At 44.0% G+C, this 15,254-nt stretch overlaps 3 protein-coding genes across 3 annotated transcripts; 1 reads left to right on the top strand and 2 right to left on the bottom strand.

Annotated features, from left to right (window-relative positions):
• Positions 1-4,147: 4,147 nt before the first annotated feature.
• On the bottom strand, positions 4,148-7,824 carry LOC136445597 (L-proline trans-4-hydroxylase-like). The gene is made up of 5 exons (XM_066443693.1): positions 7,737-7,824; positions 7,310-7,400; positions 6,772-6,858; positions 5,951-6,145; positions 4,148-5,068 (listed from the first exon to the last, which is right to left on the bottom strand). The coding sequence occupies exons 1-5, from the start codon at positions 7,784-7,786 to the stop codon at positions 4,958-4,960; spliced, it is 534 nt and encodes a 177-aa protein (XP_066299790.1). The 5' UTR covers positions 7,787-7,824; the 3' UTR covers positions 4,148-4,957.
• Positions 7,825-8,446: 622 nt separating this feature from the next.
• On the bottom strand, positions 8,447-9,906 carry LOC136445812 (uncharacterized). The gene is made up of 3 exons (XM_066443955.1): positions 9,820-9,906; positions 8,939-9,023; positions 8,447-8,672 (listed from the first exon to the last, which is right to left on the bottom strand). The coding sequence occupies exons 1-3, from the start codon at positions 9,824-9,826 to the stop codon at positions 8,447-8,449; spliced, it is 318 nt and encodes a 105-aa protein (XP_066300052.1). The 5' UTR covers positions 9,827-9,906.
• Positions 9,907-10,686: 780 nt separating this feature from the next.
• On the top strand, positions 10,687-14,857 carry LOC136445605 (L-proline trans-4-hydroxylase-like). The gene is made up of 8 exons (XM_066443699.1): positions 10,687-10,825; positions 11,612-11,696; positions 11,991-12,183; positions 12,311-12,402; positions 12,561-12,651; positions 13,240-13,326; positions 13,725-13,919; positions 14,706-14,857. Exons 1-8 carry the CDS (start codon positions 10,819-10,821, stop codon positions 14,820-14,822), a joined length of 867 nt encoding a protein of 288 aa, XP_066299796.1. The 5' UTR covers positions 10,687-10,818; the 3' UTR covers positions 14,823-14,857.
• The last annotated feature ends 397 nt before the right edge of the window (positions 14,858-15,254 follow it).

The raw sequence follows: 15,254 nt of genomic DNA, 5'->3' as shown, positions 1-15,254 counted from the left end.
TTTAAAGCTATAGAGATCACTAACTGTTTGATTTGGTTAATAGGAATAGATTATCAAAAAAATCCCAATACCTGTTGTCAGTTTCCAATGCTATTCTAGGAAAGACCAACAGTAGTAAGAACAACATAAAGACTATACGAATTACTGGTATTTTCTGCTCAGAAGCGAACAAAAGGCTTAAACGTACCGATTTTGTGTCGATTGAAGTATCACTAGTGTTCTTCATGTATTCATACGTTTACCATTCAAAGACCAGGTCACTCTTTTATACAGGGGGAGAGGAGGAAGTATTGCATTGCCAAAACATTGTTCATATACACACTAATAAGTAGGTATTCATCGTTGTCGATAAATATAAGAGACTTTCAACGTTCTTACCTCTCGATTTAAGACATATCCACAGAGTATTCGGGGTGCGCCTGCTTGCCGCACGTTGCACGTTGATAACTGGGTGACTATTTTTGTAAAGTACAAGTTGAAGAACCAGTCTAGTCACGTGGTGCTCGTGTTTGCCCCTAGCGTTCAAGCCCATATATGGACAATAACAAAGGTGACGTCATTGGACTATGACATTGTTCTGCAATTCAAAATTTCCCCTAAAGATGGTCGTCTCTATCTTTTAATCAAATATGTGTATGCAGTAAGCAATACCAATGTCGTTGTACATCTGATAAAGTGAAGTATACAAATTACACAAGTGACTTTAAGATAATAATATTCAATAGGTTGTGTATATTGTACCCTTTATTACACTGATTCTATTCATAGAAGGGTTGTGTACCTAATTATATATATAAAAGTAACGTCAGGAACGGTGATAGGTACAGAGGTTTAGGTACATGTCCTGACCGGCAACTACACCTGTACCTGTACAATTTGACAAAGTTATATTCAGCGCTAGTTTTGCAATGAAGAATGTTTTAAGCATTGCAACAGACATCGATCATTTCTCGTCAGAAATGTCAGAGCCAGTTGTGCTGCTGCTTTCTCCATTAGTTGTTGTGTTCAGCGGCTGTAGACAGGGAGGGATAGCTGGCAGCCTGGCGGTGGGAAATGTCTACCATGGGTACGCTGTGACTGCCATCCTGCGGAGGGGTAACATCAGCTCGTGGCTCGTATTTTCTATCTTGTAATCAAGCATTTGTATACGGTGAGCAATACAATGGCTTTATTGGACTGTAAATGCAGAAATGTTCGCGGTGGTTTTATGTTCACGGTTTTCGCGGTAAGCTCTTCGCCGCGAACCTAAAACCACCGCGATTTTTTTTTTCCCGCCTATCCCCTTGTCAAAATAGCACGCGGTGTTGAGCTAGCACCACTGTAAGATATATTCAGCACTTACATTTGACATTAAGAATGCTTTGAAGCATTACAACAAACATCGATCATTTCATATGAAAGCTCAGGCATGGTATACATAGGAAAATATATTAAAGAATGTCTAGACGTTAGAAATTCATCCAACGGTTATGAAAGCCTGTTCTCATCGCATACTACATATACCCTTGTATTAGGTAGATTAGCCTCATGGAACTGTAGTTATGTGCCAGTAGATGCCGTACGTTGTACCTTGTACAATTGTTCTGCAATAAAGTGATCATTATTATTATTATAATTTCTTGTCAGAAATGTCAGAGTCAGTTGAACAACTTTCTTCATTCGATGTTGTGTTCAGCCTGACTGTGGGAAATGTCTACCATGGAAAGACTGTGACTGCCTTCCCGCAGAGAGGCACGATCTGCTAGTGACTGGGCGGGGTCCCCTCGACGCCTCCCCGCCGGCTGGTCCCGCGCCGCCCGCAGCACCACGGCACAGACGATGAAGACTACGATGAGTATGGACGCCAACACCCCGAAGCCCGCTCCGGCTAGGATGTGAAGAACCTTCTTCTTTGGGTGATAGAAGCCGTCCGTGTCTTCTTTTATATCGTGGGGTCTCTGTGTACCAGGAACAATTGGGAACACACGACCGCTCAGGTTCCCTATGTATACCGTTGGACCAGTTTTGTTTAAAACATCAGCTTGTGTTGCCGGTCGGATTACCTTTGACTGGAAGAGATCGGTTCCATTACGAATCCCTGATTCAGTTGGCGACTGCTTCAAATTCATCATAGAGTCCGCAGGAGCTTGTGTCGAGCTTTCCGTTTGTGTAACGTTACAATCCGCAGAGTTAACCGTAGCATCCTCGGGCTTCGTGATAACTGCCGGCGTTGGTACCGTCAAGATGACATCGGTGATTGCAGCGAGCACGATCAGACTTGCCAACATGAAAGGCCCTTTGACCGCCATTTTCTAGTTGTTCCAACTCGGTCGATCTCTCTTTAGACACTGTAGCGATTTCCCTTGGCTATCTCGCTTTCTGCGCTACATTAGCTTGACGAAAAGGTACATGCATGTGATCTACATGTACTGTACCAGAAGGCAAGAGATTAGACGCCTTCGTATAAATTCAACGCCAGAACGAGACGTTCGTAACAATTTCCCTTGTCTATCTCGGTCCTTGTATTCACTGGATTAACAAGTACATGCATGTAATCTACATGTACAATGCCGGAAAGCTCCTGATTATACGCCTACGTATAAACTGAATGCCTTATAATCAACTTTGACGCAGACAAAATAGAATAACTGTTATTTGCCTCGAGGGAAAACACGATGTTGCTCTTCACTCAAAATCTTCGTATCGAATCTCATAATAACATGATGAAAATTGAGTTATTTAGGACATACATCAGGTATACAAAAATTACGTTTAAAACAGAAGTCTACCAACGCCAAAAACATTTACTCAATACAAACCAACAAGATTCACTCAAAAGTCAATCAAGTTTTGTATTGACGCAATAGCAACAATGTGACTTGCTTTGCTGGATACATCGTTAATCCGATTAATCCAGGCACAAAACATTTCAATCATCCCGCGGGCATTGCCGTAGGAAAGCACAGAATATTCTTTATTATCTCGAGGTCTCAGCTACGATTTCGTGTCTCAATCGAATTTGATCTGCATTTGGTTTATTCTGAAGTTGCATCTTTTCAACAAACTGTTTATAAATATTATGTGTGCAGTTTTTGTTGTGTAAAGTAGTATTTTAAGACCGTGAAATGTTATAGATTTCATTTGTATAAAACGCGCTCATCATCAGCTGTCATCCTTAGATTTTCCTCAATATAATATAGTAGGTGGGTGGAAAGAAAGGAAGGGTCAAATTTCAAGATTCCTGTCATAACCAACTAGCTATAGCTAATGCTTAGGTCACATTTCCAAAGCGGGGCCCGGTCGGGCAGCTTGCGGGAACGAAAAGTATAACACGAAATACAACAAAGGACACAAAACGTAAGAAATTTGCTCCTAACTAGAAATTGTGTATTTTCTTGATATGCATATTTTATTTTTCGTTTTCGCAAACATCCCGACCGGGCTCCGGCTACGAAATGTGACCCTAGCATATATAGGGGTTCGGGGAGTTACATGTATAGTCAGACGTGATTGGACATTTCTGCTGCCTTTATATATACAGAGGGTTACACTCGTTTTCAGTGACTTCTGCCATTATTGAAAGCTTCCTTCTGTTGATTGTAACATCTAAAGAAAGTGAGACTAAAAACGCAGGGATTTGAATCTAAATAAATTTCAAACAAACACCCAGGGACTCTCGGCAACCAGAAAACCCGATCTTAACTTACACTCAACACCCAGAGTCTCTCAGCAACCAGAAAACTGTACCTTACACCCAAACATCTGCTTGGAGATTACAAAACTACGTCACGTATGTGAAAGCATCCTGTCTTGCAAATAACGTACAGTGATTGCAGCCATTAGCTTCTAAGTGCTTGACGTGCAGAGTGGCCGAGGGAGTACTAACTGTGAAAAACTGAAGACTCCGGCAAGCTTTAAGTGACGTTTTGAATGATGAGAAACAGGGAATCGATAAGAACTTCATTGAAAGCAAAATAGAGAGGTAAAGCGGTCGAACCTCAGACTGAGGACGAGGCATGGTGCTTTTTCGTTAGCTATTGGTGCGATGCGGCTTCGCTACGGCTCGCGTTTAAATAAGCATCCCTATCTGTATGTTAATGTACGGCACAACCAGCACAGACATGAATAGATAACTGAATGTGTTTGTAAATATTAGTCAACCAGCAAATTGAAGAATAAGATTTTATTCAATCTATACATTCTATACAAACTCTAACGATGAGGTTCAATTAGAAAGACATTTTTAAGATTTCTTTATTGAAATTCGCAGTGAGGCCACCACTGAATTGCATTCAATTAACATACTTTAAGGTCAAAAGCAGTTACGACCTACAATTGCACGATTCGGAGCTTGAAACTTAAAAGTGACAAGATTATTGCACGATATTGAACTTACACACAATGATCAACATTTCATTTCACATCTACTGACCGTCATTAATTTTTGGTGTTTCCGGTTTACAAAGGTACATGGGAAAATATCATGTGGTGTAATACACAATGCAGGCAACATCGACAGACAAATGACAATTACGCCATTTTCAGAACAGATGTATCAGCACGTAAGGCCATGCTGATTTGATGATATGGATGCCACCCTCTTGGAACAAAAAAACTGATGCGAGCGTGCGAATAAAAAAAAGTTTGGCAAAAAATGTTGCCCTTATCATAAAATCTAAGTGGTCAGGAAGGTTGAACAAATGACTTTACACAAAGTATGGTATACCGAATGACAGATTCTCATTTTTGTTCTTTCACATCTTCTTTGACTTTTGCAACTGACTTAAGCATTCTACGACATTAGCAGCCGTTTTTCGACTATCTTTTTTTTGCAATTGCAATTGCGGTGTATGTTTGTTAATTTTGTAGCTGTTTTGTACGATTTGCGGTATGCTCGAAAACTTTCTTTTTTGGAATGTTACGAAACGTCTTTAAAACGCTATTTCCCAAGAACTCAGCTGATAATGTCGACTCAGCGCTAACTTTTCTCTGTGACCTTCTTGACGCTGATGTCCTTTGAGTTATCGAAGAAATCTTTTCCGGCCATTTCTGTTGCGGTTGTGCACTCCTTGATGGCAGTGTTGGGCAACTGTAAGAGATGAAAACTAGATCAATATCCATAGGCTACCGCGGACCCTATGTCTGGAACAGTCTACTACCAATGCTCTACATGTGGATTGTTCGTACCTTTGGTATGGGTGTGTAGCGTGGGTGGTGGTGCTCTATGTGTGGGTTATTCGAACCTTTGGCATGGGTGTATAGCGTGGGTGGTGGTGCTCTATGATTGTGATGTTCGTACCTTTGACATGGGTGTGTAGCGTGGGTGGTGGTGTTCGTACCATTGACATGGGTGTGTAGCGTGGGTGATGGTGCTCTATGACCGGGTTGCTCGTACCTTTGACACGGGTGTGTAGCGTGGGTGATGGTGTTCTATGGCTGTGATGTTCGTACCTTTGACATGAATAGCGTGGGTGGTGGTGCTCTATGACTGGGTTGCTCGTACCTTTGGTATGGGTGTGTAGCGTGGGTGATGGTGCCCTATGGCTGTGATGTTCGTATCTTTGACATGGGTAGCGTTGGTGATGGTGCTCTATGTCTGTGATGTTCGTACCTTTGACATGGGTGTGTAGCGTGGGTGGTGGTGTTCGTACCTTTGACATGGGTGTGTAGCGTGGGTGGTGGTGTTCGTACCTTTGACATGGGTGTGTAGCGTGGGTGGTGATGCCCTATGTCTGTGATGTTCGTACCTTTGACATGGGTGTGTAGCGTGAGTGATGGTGCTCTATGACCGGGTTGTTCGTACCTTTGACATGGGTGTGTAGCGTGGGCGGTGGTGCTCTATGACTGGGTTGTTCGTACCTTAGACATGGGTGTGTAGCGTGGGTGGTGGTGCTCTTTGACCGGGTTGTTCGTACCTTTGACATGGGTGTGTAGCGTGGGTGATGGTGTTCTATGGCCGGGTTGTTCGTACCTTTGACATGGGTGTGTAGCGTGGGTGGTGGTGCTCCATGACCGGGTTGTTGGAGGCCCGGTTGTACGCCACCAGGAAGGCCCAGCGGCGCTGGTCGCTGTGGTTCTGCTCGCTGCGGTGCAGCAGGTTACAGTGGAAGAACAGCGCGTCGCCCGGCTGCATCTCAACGTGCACCAAGGGGAGGAACTTCTGCACCTTTTTGACAAGCCATGAGACATTATGCAAGAGATGTAGTGAATTGAATGGTTGATACGAATTACAGAGATTACAGTGGAAGAGCAGCGTCCGGTTGCCTCTTTTTAAAGTGCACGAGATAAAGAGAGGGAGAAGGGGGGATGGAGGGTTAGAGAGAGAGAGAGAGAGGAGAGAGAGAGAGAGAGAGAGAGAGAGAGAGAGAGAGAGAGAATGATTTATTTATAAGAAAATAACACTTTCAGCACAAATGGCTGAATTGTAGTTTGTACAGTGTTCTTATGAAAACGCAGTAGATGTCTAGTTTAGGTTTAGGTTACGTTAAGGTTAAGGTAACACAACAATAAACTTAACATATACTTCTTCACCCACAAAGTATTCGATAGCCGCATAAGTTAATCTCCTTCGTTCTATAGTTTACGCAGCATGGAAGCGTACTCTTCATGAACCGAACAGTACTGCATTTGTGCTGGGTTAGCTTTTCATGTAGATTGAATGGCCCAGGCGAACTAGGGGGGGACGTCCAAAAGTAAAAAAAAAACAGCCAGTAAACTACCCGGCGGGCCCCTTTTTCTAATTCTGACCGTAGCATAACCTCAGTCTACTAACCAACTTTACGTCATTCTTACCTCTGTGACACGTGAAACATCCGCCCCCACCTGGTCCCCAACGCGCACGTGATCAATCCGACCAATCCGCTGAGAGCCCTGGATCACCTGTAGTGGCAAGAAACCCTCAATTCCAGGAAAGCCTAGAACAAAGCTATCGAGTGTCAAGAAAGTCGTAGGTCCAATTTACACACGCGTTATTGAGTCGACTCAGGACTGTGCAAGGAGAACTCTAGGCCACTCATGTAGCGTTTTCTAGTAGGAAAAATCCACTTCAGCAGCCCAAAGGTCCTCGTGCACAGCCCCGAGTTGACTCCGAAGACTTCTGTGCAAATCTAAAAGCCTCGCCTGGTAGAAGTCGCCAAAAATCAACGGTACCTTGAGACAGCCATTCTCTTAAGTAGCCAACTGTTTTTTGCCAAGCTTTTCTTTTATTCTCACGCTCACAAAAGTTTTGGGGTTCCCAGAGGTTGCTATCCATATTATCGAATCAACATGGCCTAAATACAAAATACCCTGAAATCCCCGCCCCGTGGGCGTCGCCAAAAAGAACCGGTACCTTGAGACAGCCGTTCTCCCGAGTAGCCGGGTCCAGGGCGATGAAGACCGTCCCCATGTCCGGGAAGACGCAGCCGTTCTCGTACCAGTACCTGTGGTGAGGGCGCAATAAACTAGATTAGTTCATTGTATAAACGACAGACCTATACTAGATAGATTAACAATGTCTCGATGTCTTTTATTGTTATGATTAACAAAAACAAGCATGGACTTTTATTCTTTTGCACCTCAAACGCCTCAAGAAAGCGCGCACGAATTGATACTTACATGCAGATCATCCATGCATATCCATTGCTATTGCAGCACAGTATTGCACAATGTTTGTTTCTGGGACGTGTTTTCTAAACCTTACATGTATGGGGCTTTTCCGTTATCCTTCTTGTTAATAATAATACATATCCTTTTGATATGTAGTAACCTGTACTAACCCGTAGTCCTGGTGCCAAGCATACGAGCCCCCTGTCCGCGCTTCTTTCATATTCAGTTTGCTGTGATAGTGGTACACCTCTCCACCCAGCAGCTGGGGAAATCATTCATGATAATAAGTATATTGCACATTGATATAATAATAAGTATATTGCACATTAATATAATGATAACTATATACATGTAGCACATTGATATGATAATAAGTATATTGCACATTAATGTAATGATAACTATATACATGTAGCACATTGATATGATAATAAGTATATTGCACATTGATATAATGATAAGTATATACATGTAGCACATTGATATGATAATAAGTATATTGCACATTGATATAATAAGTATCTTGCACATTGATATAAGAATAAGTATCTTGCACATTGATATAATGATAAGTATATTGCACATTGATACAATAATAAGTATATTGCACATTGACATAATAATGATTATATTGCACATTGATATGATAATAAGTACATTGCACGTTGATATAACAAAGTTACTGTTTGCGACCCTTGGATGGCAGATTGGACCCTCTCTCCGTACCCGACTCCCTAAGTTAGTATACTATTCACTCTATTTGGCCAATTTTTCAAGCCATCCGCGGGGCCTGGTAAAGGCTAACATATTTCTGTTTGCTCAAGCACTCACCAGTCTGTTATCAAAAATAAACAATATTCTCTTTTCGCCCCTCCCTCAATCAATTACAAACAACAAACAAACTTTGACCAGCCTTTTCCATTGTTCCTGCTACTTTCTCACATCTGGCCATGACCCCTGTGACGTCATTTCCGGGCTGGTTCCACAGGACCATGCGGCTCTTCCCGCCCTCCCCGTCGTCCCGGCCGAACGCGTGCCTGATGATCCCCTCGTCAGACTCGAGAGCGTCCTTAAGTAACTTGATCTCCTCAGGGTCCAATAGAGACCTTTGTTGAATGAATAAAAGACCTTAGCTTGAAAGTTCATCTGTGTTGGTAGAAGTCATTCTGAAACAAGTTTTAATTGTAATTTTCAACACAAAAAATGATCTTATCCAAATTTTCTGCAGATAGGACACGTTGCCCGGTGAGCAGTGGATCATAAGTGAGTTGACGGGCGAAATTTTTTTGTAGAAAATTGATGCGCGCGCGGATGTCATCCATATAATCAAATCGACATGGCCTAAATAGAAAAATAAATAACACACACAGACCTGACAAGGATGTATCCGTTCTTATCAAAGTCTGCCTGGACGGCTGGAGTGACGTCAAAGTCCTCCGTGAACGCGTAGTCGGACTCTATGGATGTGGAAAACAGCCATATAAGAAGATGGTAAGGGTAAAGAAAGGTAGACCCATAGCCTTTTTGAGACCGTAGGCGTAGTTGGTTGTTATCCACTGTGTCTAGGGTACGGTACTGGAAGGCGGAGTGAAATTAGTCAAATAAACACCCTAGACACCTAACTCTTGCTGCATTTATAGGTGAACCCCCTAGCAGTGTTGGGGCATTTATTTGGCAGGGGCAGAAATTTGGCTTCACACCGGGCAAGGTCGATCGCAGGTCATTGTCCTTACAGCCACGAGTGCAAAGTGCAACGTCTGTCCCGGTCTGTGCCTGTCGCAGCTTATTCTACAAAATATATTCATTTATCGGTTTGGCTGTTCAGCACACACAGCCAGGACTGCCCAACTAGCCTATGGCTATTACAAAGGTCTAGCCCTGCTGACAAAGACATCACATTACAATTAAATGGAATTAGACATGGACAGCATAACAATCTTTATCAATATCTTAAGTAAAAAACTATTGTATGTAAATGATCTAAATACAAACTTCATTGGCACGTCTTATCCTACACGATGTACTTTTAAGTTGTTTTAATCAAAATCACCATATTCCTTCCCCCAACTATGCCATCAGATTAGCAGACAGGCATTTGAATATGTAGTGAGGTGGGGAGGGGAGGGGGTTGCATGGTAATCGGGCGTAAGTTGCAAGGAAGGGTATCAAATATCATTTCTGATCACCCCCCACCCCTTTTCCTGACAAGCTCGAGCAAAAGATCATGATATTGATGAGAAGTTTACAGCCCACCTGCCATGTTAAAGCTGCTTGATTTGAGAAATCTTCTTCTTCTGTGCAGATCTTTGCTGGTTGGCTTGCGAAATGTCCCTAGACTGTACCGCCCGTTGAAGGCTACGGCTGACCTGTGCTGGATGCAAGGTCGTGTTTGTTAGTGCGCCAATAAACAAACACACACCCCCTCCAAATGACCTTTATACTTGTCACCTTCGCCACCATTCCTGCCAATTGTCTTGTTTTGATCTAAAAATTGTATTTTGCTGTGGGTGAAAATTAATTGGACCAAATTAGCTCGAGAAGTTGAATCTGAACAATTTTCCACCTGTCGAGCTTCTCAGACACCCAGCCTGGTTGTCAAAGAGTCCCGGCATCCAAATATGTTGCAATCTTCCGCCCATCTGCTTGAGGATTACAAAATTACGTCACGTCTGTGAAAACATGCTGACTTGCAAATGACGTACGGTGATTTCAAGTACTTGTGCAGAGGGGGGGAGTGATCAAGGGGTGCACTAACTTTGAAAACCAAAACGACTCCGGCAGCTTTAAGTAACGTCTTAAATGATGAGAAACAGGAAATCGTTAAGAACTTCATTGAAAGCAATGAAAAGTTCTTCTGGCGTACAAATCCCAACGACAAACAAGAAATATTACAGCAGTCGAATACAAAACAGTTTCACGAAAATGTATAACTCTGTTTACAGATCATGTTATTTTATTTACTGCTGTTTAGCTTTTAGCACACTGAAGTAGCCATTTGGTACACCATTCCTCTCATGGTTACAGAGTTAGGTAGCAGGGAGAAGGTTAAGCCTGGTGGCAAAGGTGACAAGAATAAAGGTCGTTCAGAGGGGGCTGTTTGTTTAGTTATTGGCGCACTAACAAACACGACCTTTGCATCTAGCACAAGCAAGCCGGCACCAGCAAAGGCGGTACAGACGAGGGACATTTCTCAAGCCAACCAGCAAAGATCTGCACAGAAGAAGAAGATTTCTCAAGTCAAGCAGCTTCAACATGACAGGTGGGCTGTAAACTTCTCATCAATATCATGATCTTTTGCTTGAGCTTATCAGGTAAAGGGGGGGGGATAAGAAATGATATTGGATACCCTTTCTTGCAACTTACGCCATTATCATTTACCCCCCTCCCCTCACGCTGTCAGAACATATTCAAATTCCTGTCTGCTACTCGGATGACACAGTTAAGGTTGGAATTTGATGATTTTGATGAAAACAGCTTAAAAGTTCATCGTGTAGGATAAGACGTACAAATGGAGTTTGTATTTAGATCATTTACATACAATGGTTTTTATGTACTTAGAATATTGCTAAAGATTGTTATGTTGTCCATGTCTAATTCCATTGTAATTTCTTGTCTTTGTCAGCAGGGCTAGGCCTTTGTGATAGCCACATGCTAGTTGGGCAGCCCTCAGGTTGTGTGTCCTGAACAGCCATACCTATAGCTATAGATAAGTACATTTTGTAGTATTAAATAAGCTGCGACAGGCACAGGCTGGGACAGACGTTGCACTTTGCCCTCATGGTTTGTTAGGACAATGACCTGCGATCGACCTTGCCCGGTGTGAAGCCAAATTTCTGCCCCTGCCAAATAGATGCCCCGACACTGCTAGGGGGTTCACCTATAAATGCAGTAAGAGTTAGGTGTCTAGGGTGTTTATTTCACTCTGCCTTCCAGTGCCATGCCCCAGACACAGTGGATAACAACAAACTACGCCTACGGTCTCAAAAAGGCTACATTAACATTTATCTTTACCACCTGCTTATGCGCCTGTTTTCCACATCCACAGAGTCCGTCTATACGTTCGCAGAGGACTTTGACGTCACTCCAGCAGTCCAGGCAGACTTTGACAAGAACGGATACGTCATTGTCAGGTCTGTGTGTGTGTGTGTGTTATCTATCTTCTTGCTTCGGTCATGTTGATTTGATTATATGGATGACATTCGCGCTCGCATCAATTTTCATCCGTTTCTACACAAAAAGGTTTTTGCCCGTTAACTAACTTATGATCCACTGCTCACCGAGCCACTTACCTGTCTGCAGAAAATTTCGAAAATTCGGTTAGTCCAATTTTTGTGTTGTAAGTTACAGTTAAAACTTTGTTTCAGAATAACTTCTACCAACACAGATGAACTTTCAAGCTAAGGTCTTATATTCATTCAACAAAGGTCTCTGTTAGACCCTGAGGAGATCAAGCTTCTCAAAGACGCTCTCGAGTCTGACGAGGGGATCATCAGGCACGCGTTCGGCCGGGACGACGGGGAGGGCGGGAAGAGCCGGATGGTCCTGTGGAACCAGCCCGGAAATGACGTCACAGGGGTCATGGCTAGATGTGAGAAAGTAGCAGGAACAATGGAAGAGGTGGGTCAAAGTTTCTTTGTTATCTCATGTCAATAATCGTGCGTGTCAAAATTTTGTTTTTTGTTTGTTTTAGGGAGGGGGCGAATATTTTTTATATTTATGTCATTTCATTTGATTTTACTTTCAGCTGCTGGGCGGGGAGGTGTACCACTATCACACCAAACTGATGATGAAGGATGCGCGGACAGGGGGCGCTTTTGTCTGGCACCAGGACTATGGGTGAGTGAGTGAGTGAGTGAGTGAGTGAGTGAGTGAGTGAGTGAGTGAGTGAGTGAGTGAGTGAGTGAGTGAGTGAGTGAGTGAGTGAGTGAGAGTGAGAGTGATATTACGTTTTACATTGTTTTTCTTCGTATACATGTGTTACACCCTCACTCCAGGTACTGGTACGAGAACGGCTGCGTCTTCCCGGACATGGGAACGGTCTTCATCGCCCTGGACCCGGCCACTCGGGAGAACGGCTGTCTCAAGGTACCGCTTCTTTTTGGCGACGCCCACGGGGCGGGGATTTCAGGGTGTTTTGTATTTAGGCCATGTTGATTCGATGATATGGATAGCAACAATCTTTGAACCCCAAAACTGTTGCGAGCGTGCGAATAAAAGAAAGGCTTGGCTCGGCTACTCGGGAGAACGGCTGTCTCAAGGTACCGTTTCTTTTTGGCAACGCCTACTGGGCGGGGATTTCTTTATTTCTTTAACAGACTTCTCCAATTACAAACTGGAGAGGGGGGCAATACAGGTGATTTCTCACCTTTGCTAGTTGTCTCCCCCACAACATACATTTATCAACCATGAAGGTACAAAGATATACTATAAATACAACATATTCAAAGACATTAGGACAGAAATCAGAGCAATTATCTCGGCCTTGTAGTACAGCAACAGCTGCAGAAAGATAGTCAAGTACTTGAAGCGTCAGATTATTTTGTATTTATTGCAAATTTTTGCCAATAAGATTTCGTCACCTGCAACAACTCAAAAGTGCTCTGCTAGATAGCCTTGCTCTAGGCTTTACTGGAGGGTTGTTAAGATTTTCTTGTGATTTTCTTGCCACTACAGGTGATCCAAGGCTCTCAGCGGATTGGTCGGATTGATCACGTGCGCGTTGGAGACCAGGTGGGGGCTGATGTGTCACGTGTCACAGAGGTAAGAATGACGTAGAGTTGGTTAGTAGACTAAGGCTCAGTTCACACACGCATTTTCCAAGCACACTCGGAGGGCACTCAGCCAAAGTCCGACTAAGCGGAGTCGAGTTTGGACTGTGTACACAGAAATGAAGGAATCTACTTGAGTAACTGCGAAACCATGGTCAAGTTGCTTAGCAAGGGGTAAGTCGGACTGAAGTTTAATTTTCAGCACGGCTTCTACGTTTAAAAAAAATAATACTGTACTCTCTCTCTCTCTCTCTTCTCTCTCTCTCTCTCTCTCTCTCTCTCTCTCCTCTCTCTCTCTCTCTCTCTCTCTCTCTCTCTCTCTCTCTCTCTCTCTCTCTCTCTCTCTCTTATTTCGCTTTCTAAATCTCTCTTCTCTCTTGGAAATTCCAGGTGCAGAAGTTCCTCCCCTTGGTGCACGTTGAGTTGCAGCCGGGCGACGCGCTGTTCTTCCACTGTAACCTGCTGCACCGCAGCGAGCAGAACCACAGCGACCAGCGCCGCTGGGCCTTCCTGGTGGCGTACAACCGGGCCTCCAACAACCCGGTCATAGAGCACCACCACCCACGCTACACACCCATGTCAAAGGTAAGAACATCACAGACATAGAGCACCGCCACCCACGCTACACACCCATGTCAAAGGTACGAACAACCCAGTCATAGAACACCACCATCTACGCTACACACTCATGTCAAAGGTACGAACATCACAGTCATAGGGCACCGCCACCCACGCTACACACCCATGTCAAAGGTACGAACAACCCATATATGGAGCACCGCCACCCACGCTACACACCCATGTCAAAGGTACGACCAACCCACACAAAGAGCACCATCACCCACGCTACACACCCATGTCAAAGGTACGACCAACCCACACAAAGAGCACCACCACCCACGCTACACACCCATGTCAAAGGTACTAACAACCCGGTCATAGAGCACCACCACCCACGCTACACACCCATGTCAAAGGTACGAGCAACCCGGTCATAGAGCACCACCACCCACGCTACACACCCATGTCAAAGGTACGAACAACCCAGTCATAGAGCACCATCACCCACGCTACACACCCATGTCAAAGGTACGAACAACCCAGTCATAGAGTACCATCACTCACGCTACACACCCATGACAAAGGTACGAGCAACCCGGTCATAGAGCACCACCACCCACGCTACACACCCATGTCAACGGTACGAACAACACACATATAGAGCACCGTCACCCACGCTACACACCCATGTCAAAGGTAAAACCCAGGTTGAAAGGAAGGTTATCTATACTTGCCATTGTCCTGCAGGTTTAGACAGGTAAATTAACGAGGAATATCAGCACCTTTATCTATACAGGCCATGTCTTACAGGTGCCCAACACTGCTATCAAGAAGTGCACAACCGCAACAGAACTCGCCGGGAAAGATTTCTTCGATCCCTCAAAGGAAGTCAGCCTGAAGAAGATAACAGAGAAAACTACGCGCTGACGACTTTATCAGCTGCAATTTCCCCACAAGGGGTCGTTGCTTGAAGTATTACTTTAATCGCCACGATTAAGCATTGCAAGAGCCCAAATGCCCAAGCCAATAGACAATACGCCTGCACGAAAGGGACAACAACCTCAGAATGTAAAGAATGGAAAAGTTACGACTTGTGTCCATCCACAGGTGCCAAATTCGGTCATCAAGACATGCGCGACACCTATCGACCCTGAAGAGAAAGACATCTGGGATCCCGTGGCACGACCGTCTGTGAGCCAACGGAGTTTGGACGAGAAACCTGGAAAATAGCCTTTCTTCAACTTCCAGTTTTAATGGCGTTTCGTAACTGACAAGACTTCATGTAATTGCACTAAAATACATTCATCCATATGATAACGTCCATGCTGTATATTAAACCTCCATTCCGCCGGATTACAT

The sequence above is a fragment of the Branchiostoma lanceolatum genome, chromosome 12 (assembly GCF_035083965.1).
Source record: "Branchiostoma lanceolatum isolate klBraLanc5 chromosome 12, klBraLanc5.hap2, whole genome shotgun sequence".
NCBI classification, from domain to species: Eukaryota; Metazoa; Chordata; class Leptocardii; order Amphioxiformes; family Branchiostomatidae; genus Branchiostoma; species Branchiostoma lanceolatum.
Note: the sequence above shows the minus strand (reverse complement) of the source record. Positions and strands in the feature narration are given on the sequence as shown.

What these genes read in the sequence shown, in the direction of transcription:
- LOC136445597 (XM_066443693.1), bottom strand. Translation starts at nt 7,786, where the DNA reads ATGAAAGAAGCGCGGACAGGGGGCTCGTATGCTTGGCACCAGGACTAC. An exon ending in GCTTGGCACCAGGACTACGG is followed by an intron (nt 7,401 to 7,736) that starts GTTAGTACAGGT and finishes CCCTCACCACAG; the next exon opens with GTACTGGTACGAGAACGGCT. An exon ending in GGGAGAACGGCTGTCTCAAG is followed by an intron (nt 6,859 to 7,309) that starts GTACCGGTTCTT and finishes TTGCCACTACAG; the next exon opens with GTGATCCAGGGCTCTCAGCG.
- LOC136445812 (XM_066443955.1), bottom strand. An exon ending in AACGGATACATCCTTGTCAG is followed by an intron (nt 8,673 to 8,938) that starts GTCTGTGTGTGT and finishes CATTCAACAAAG; the next exon opens with GTCTCTATTGGACCCTGAGG.
- LOC136445605 (XM_066443699.1), top strand. An exon ending in TAGCAGGAACAATGGAAGAG is followed by an intron (nt 12,184 to 12,310) that starts GTGGGTCAAAGT and finishes TTTTACTTTCAG; the next exon opens with CTGCTGGGCGGGGAGGTGTA. An exon ending in ATGTGTCACGTGTCACAGAG is followed by an intron (nt 13,327 to 13,724) that starts GTAAGAATGACG and finishes TGGAAATTCCAG; the next exon opens with GTGCAGAAGTTCCTCCCCTT.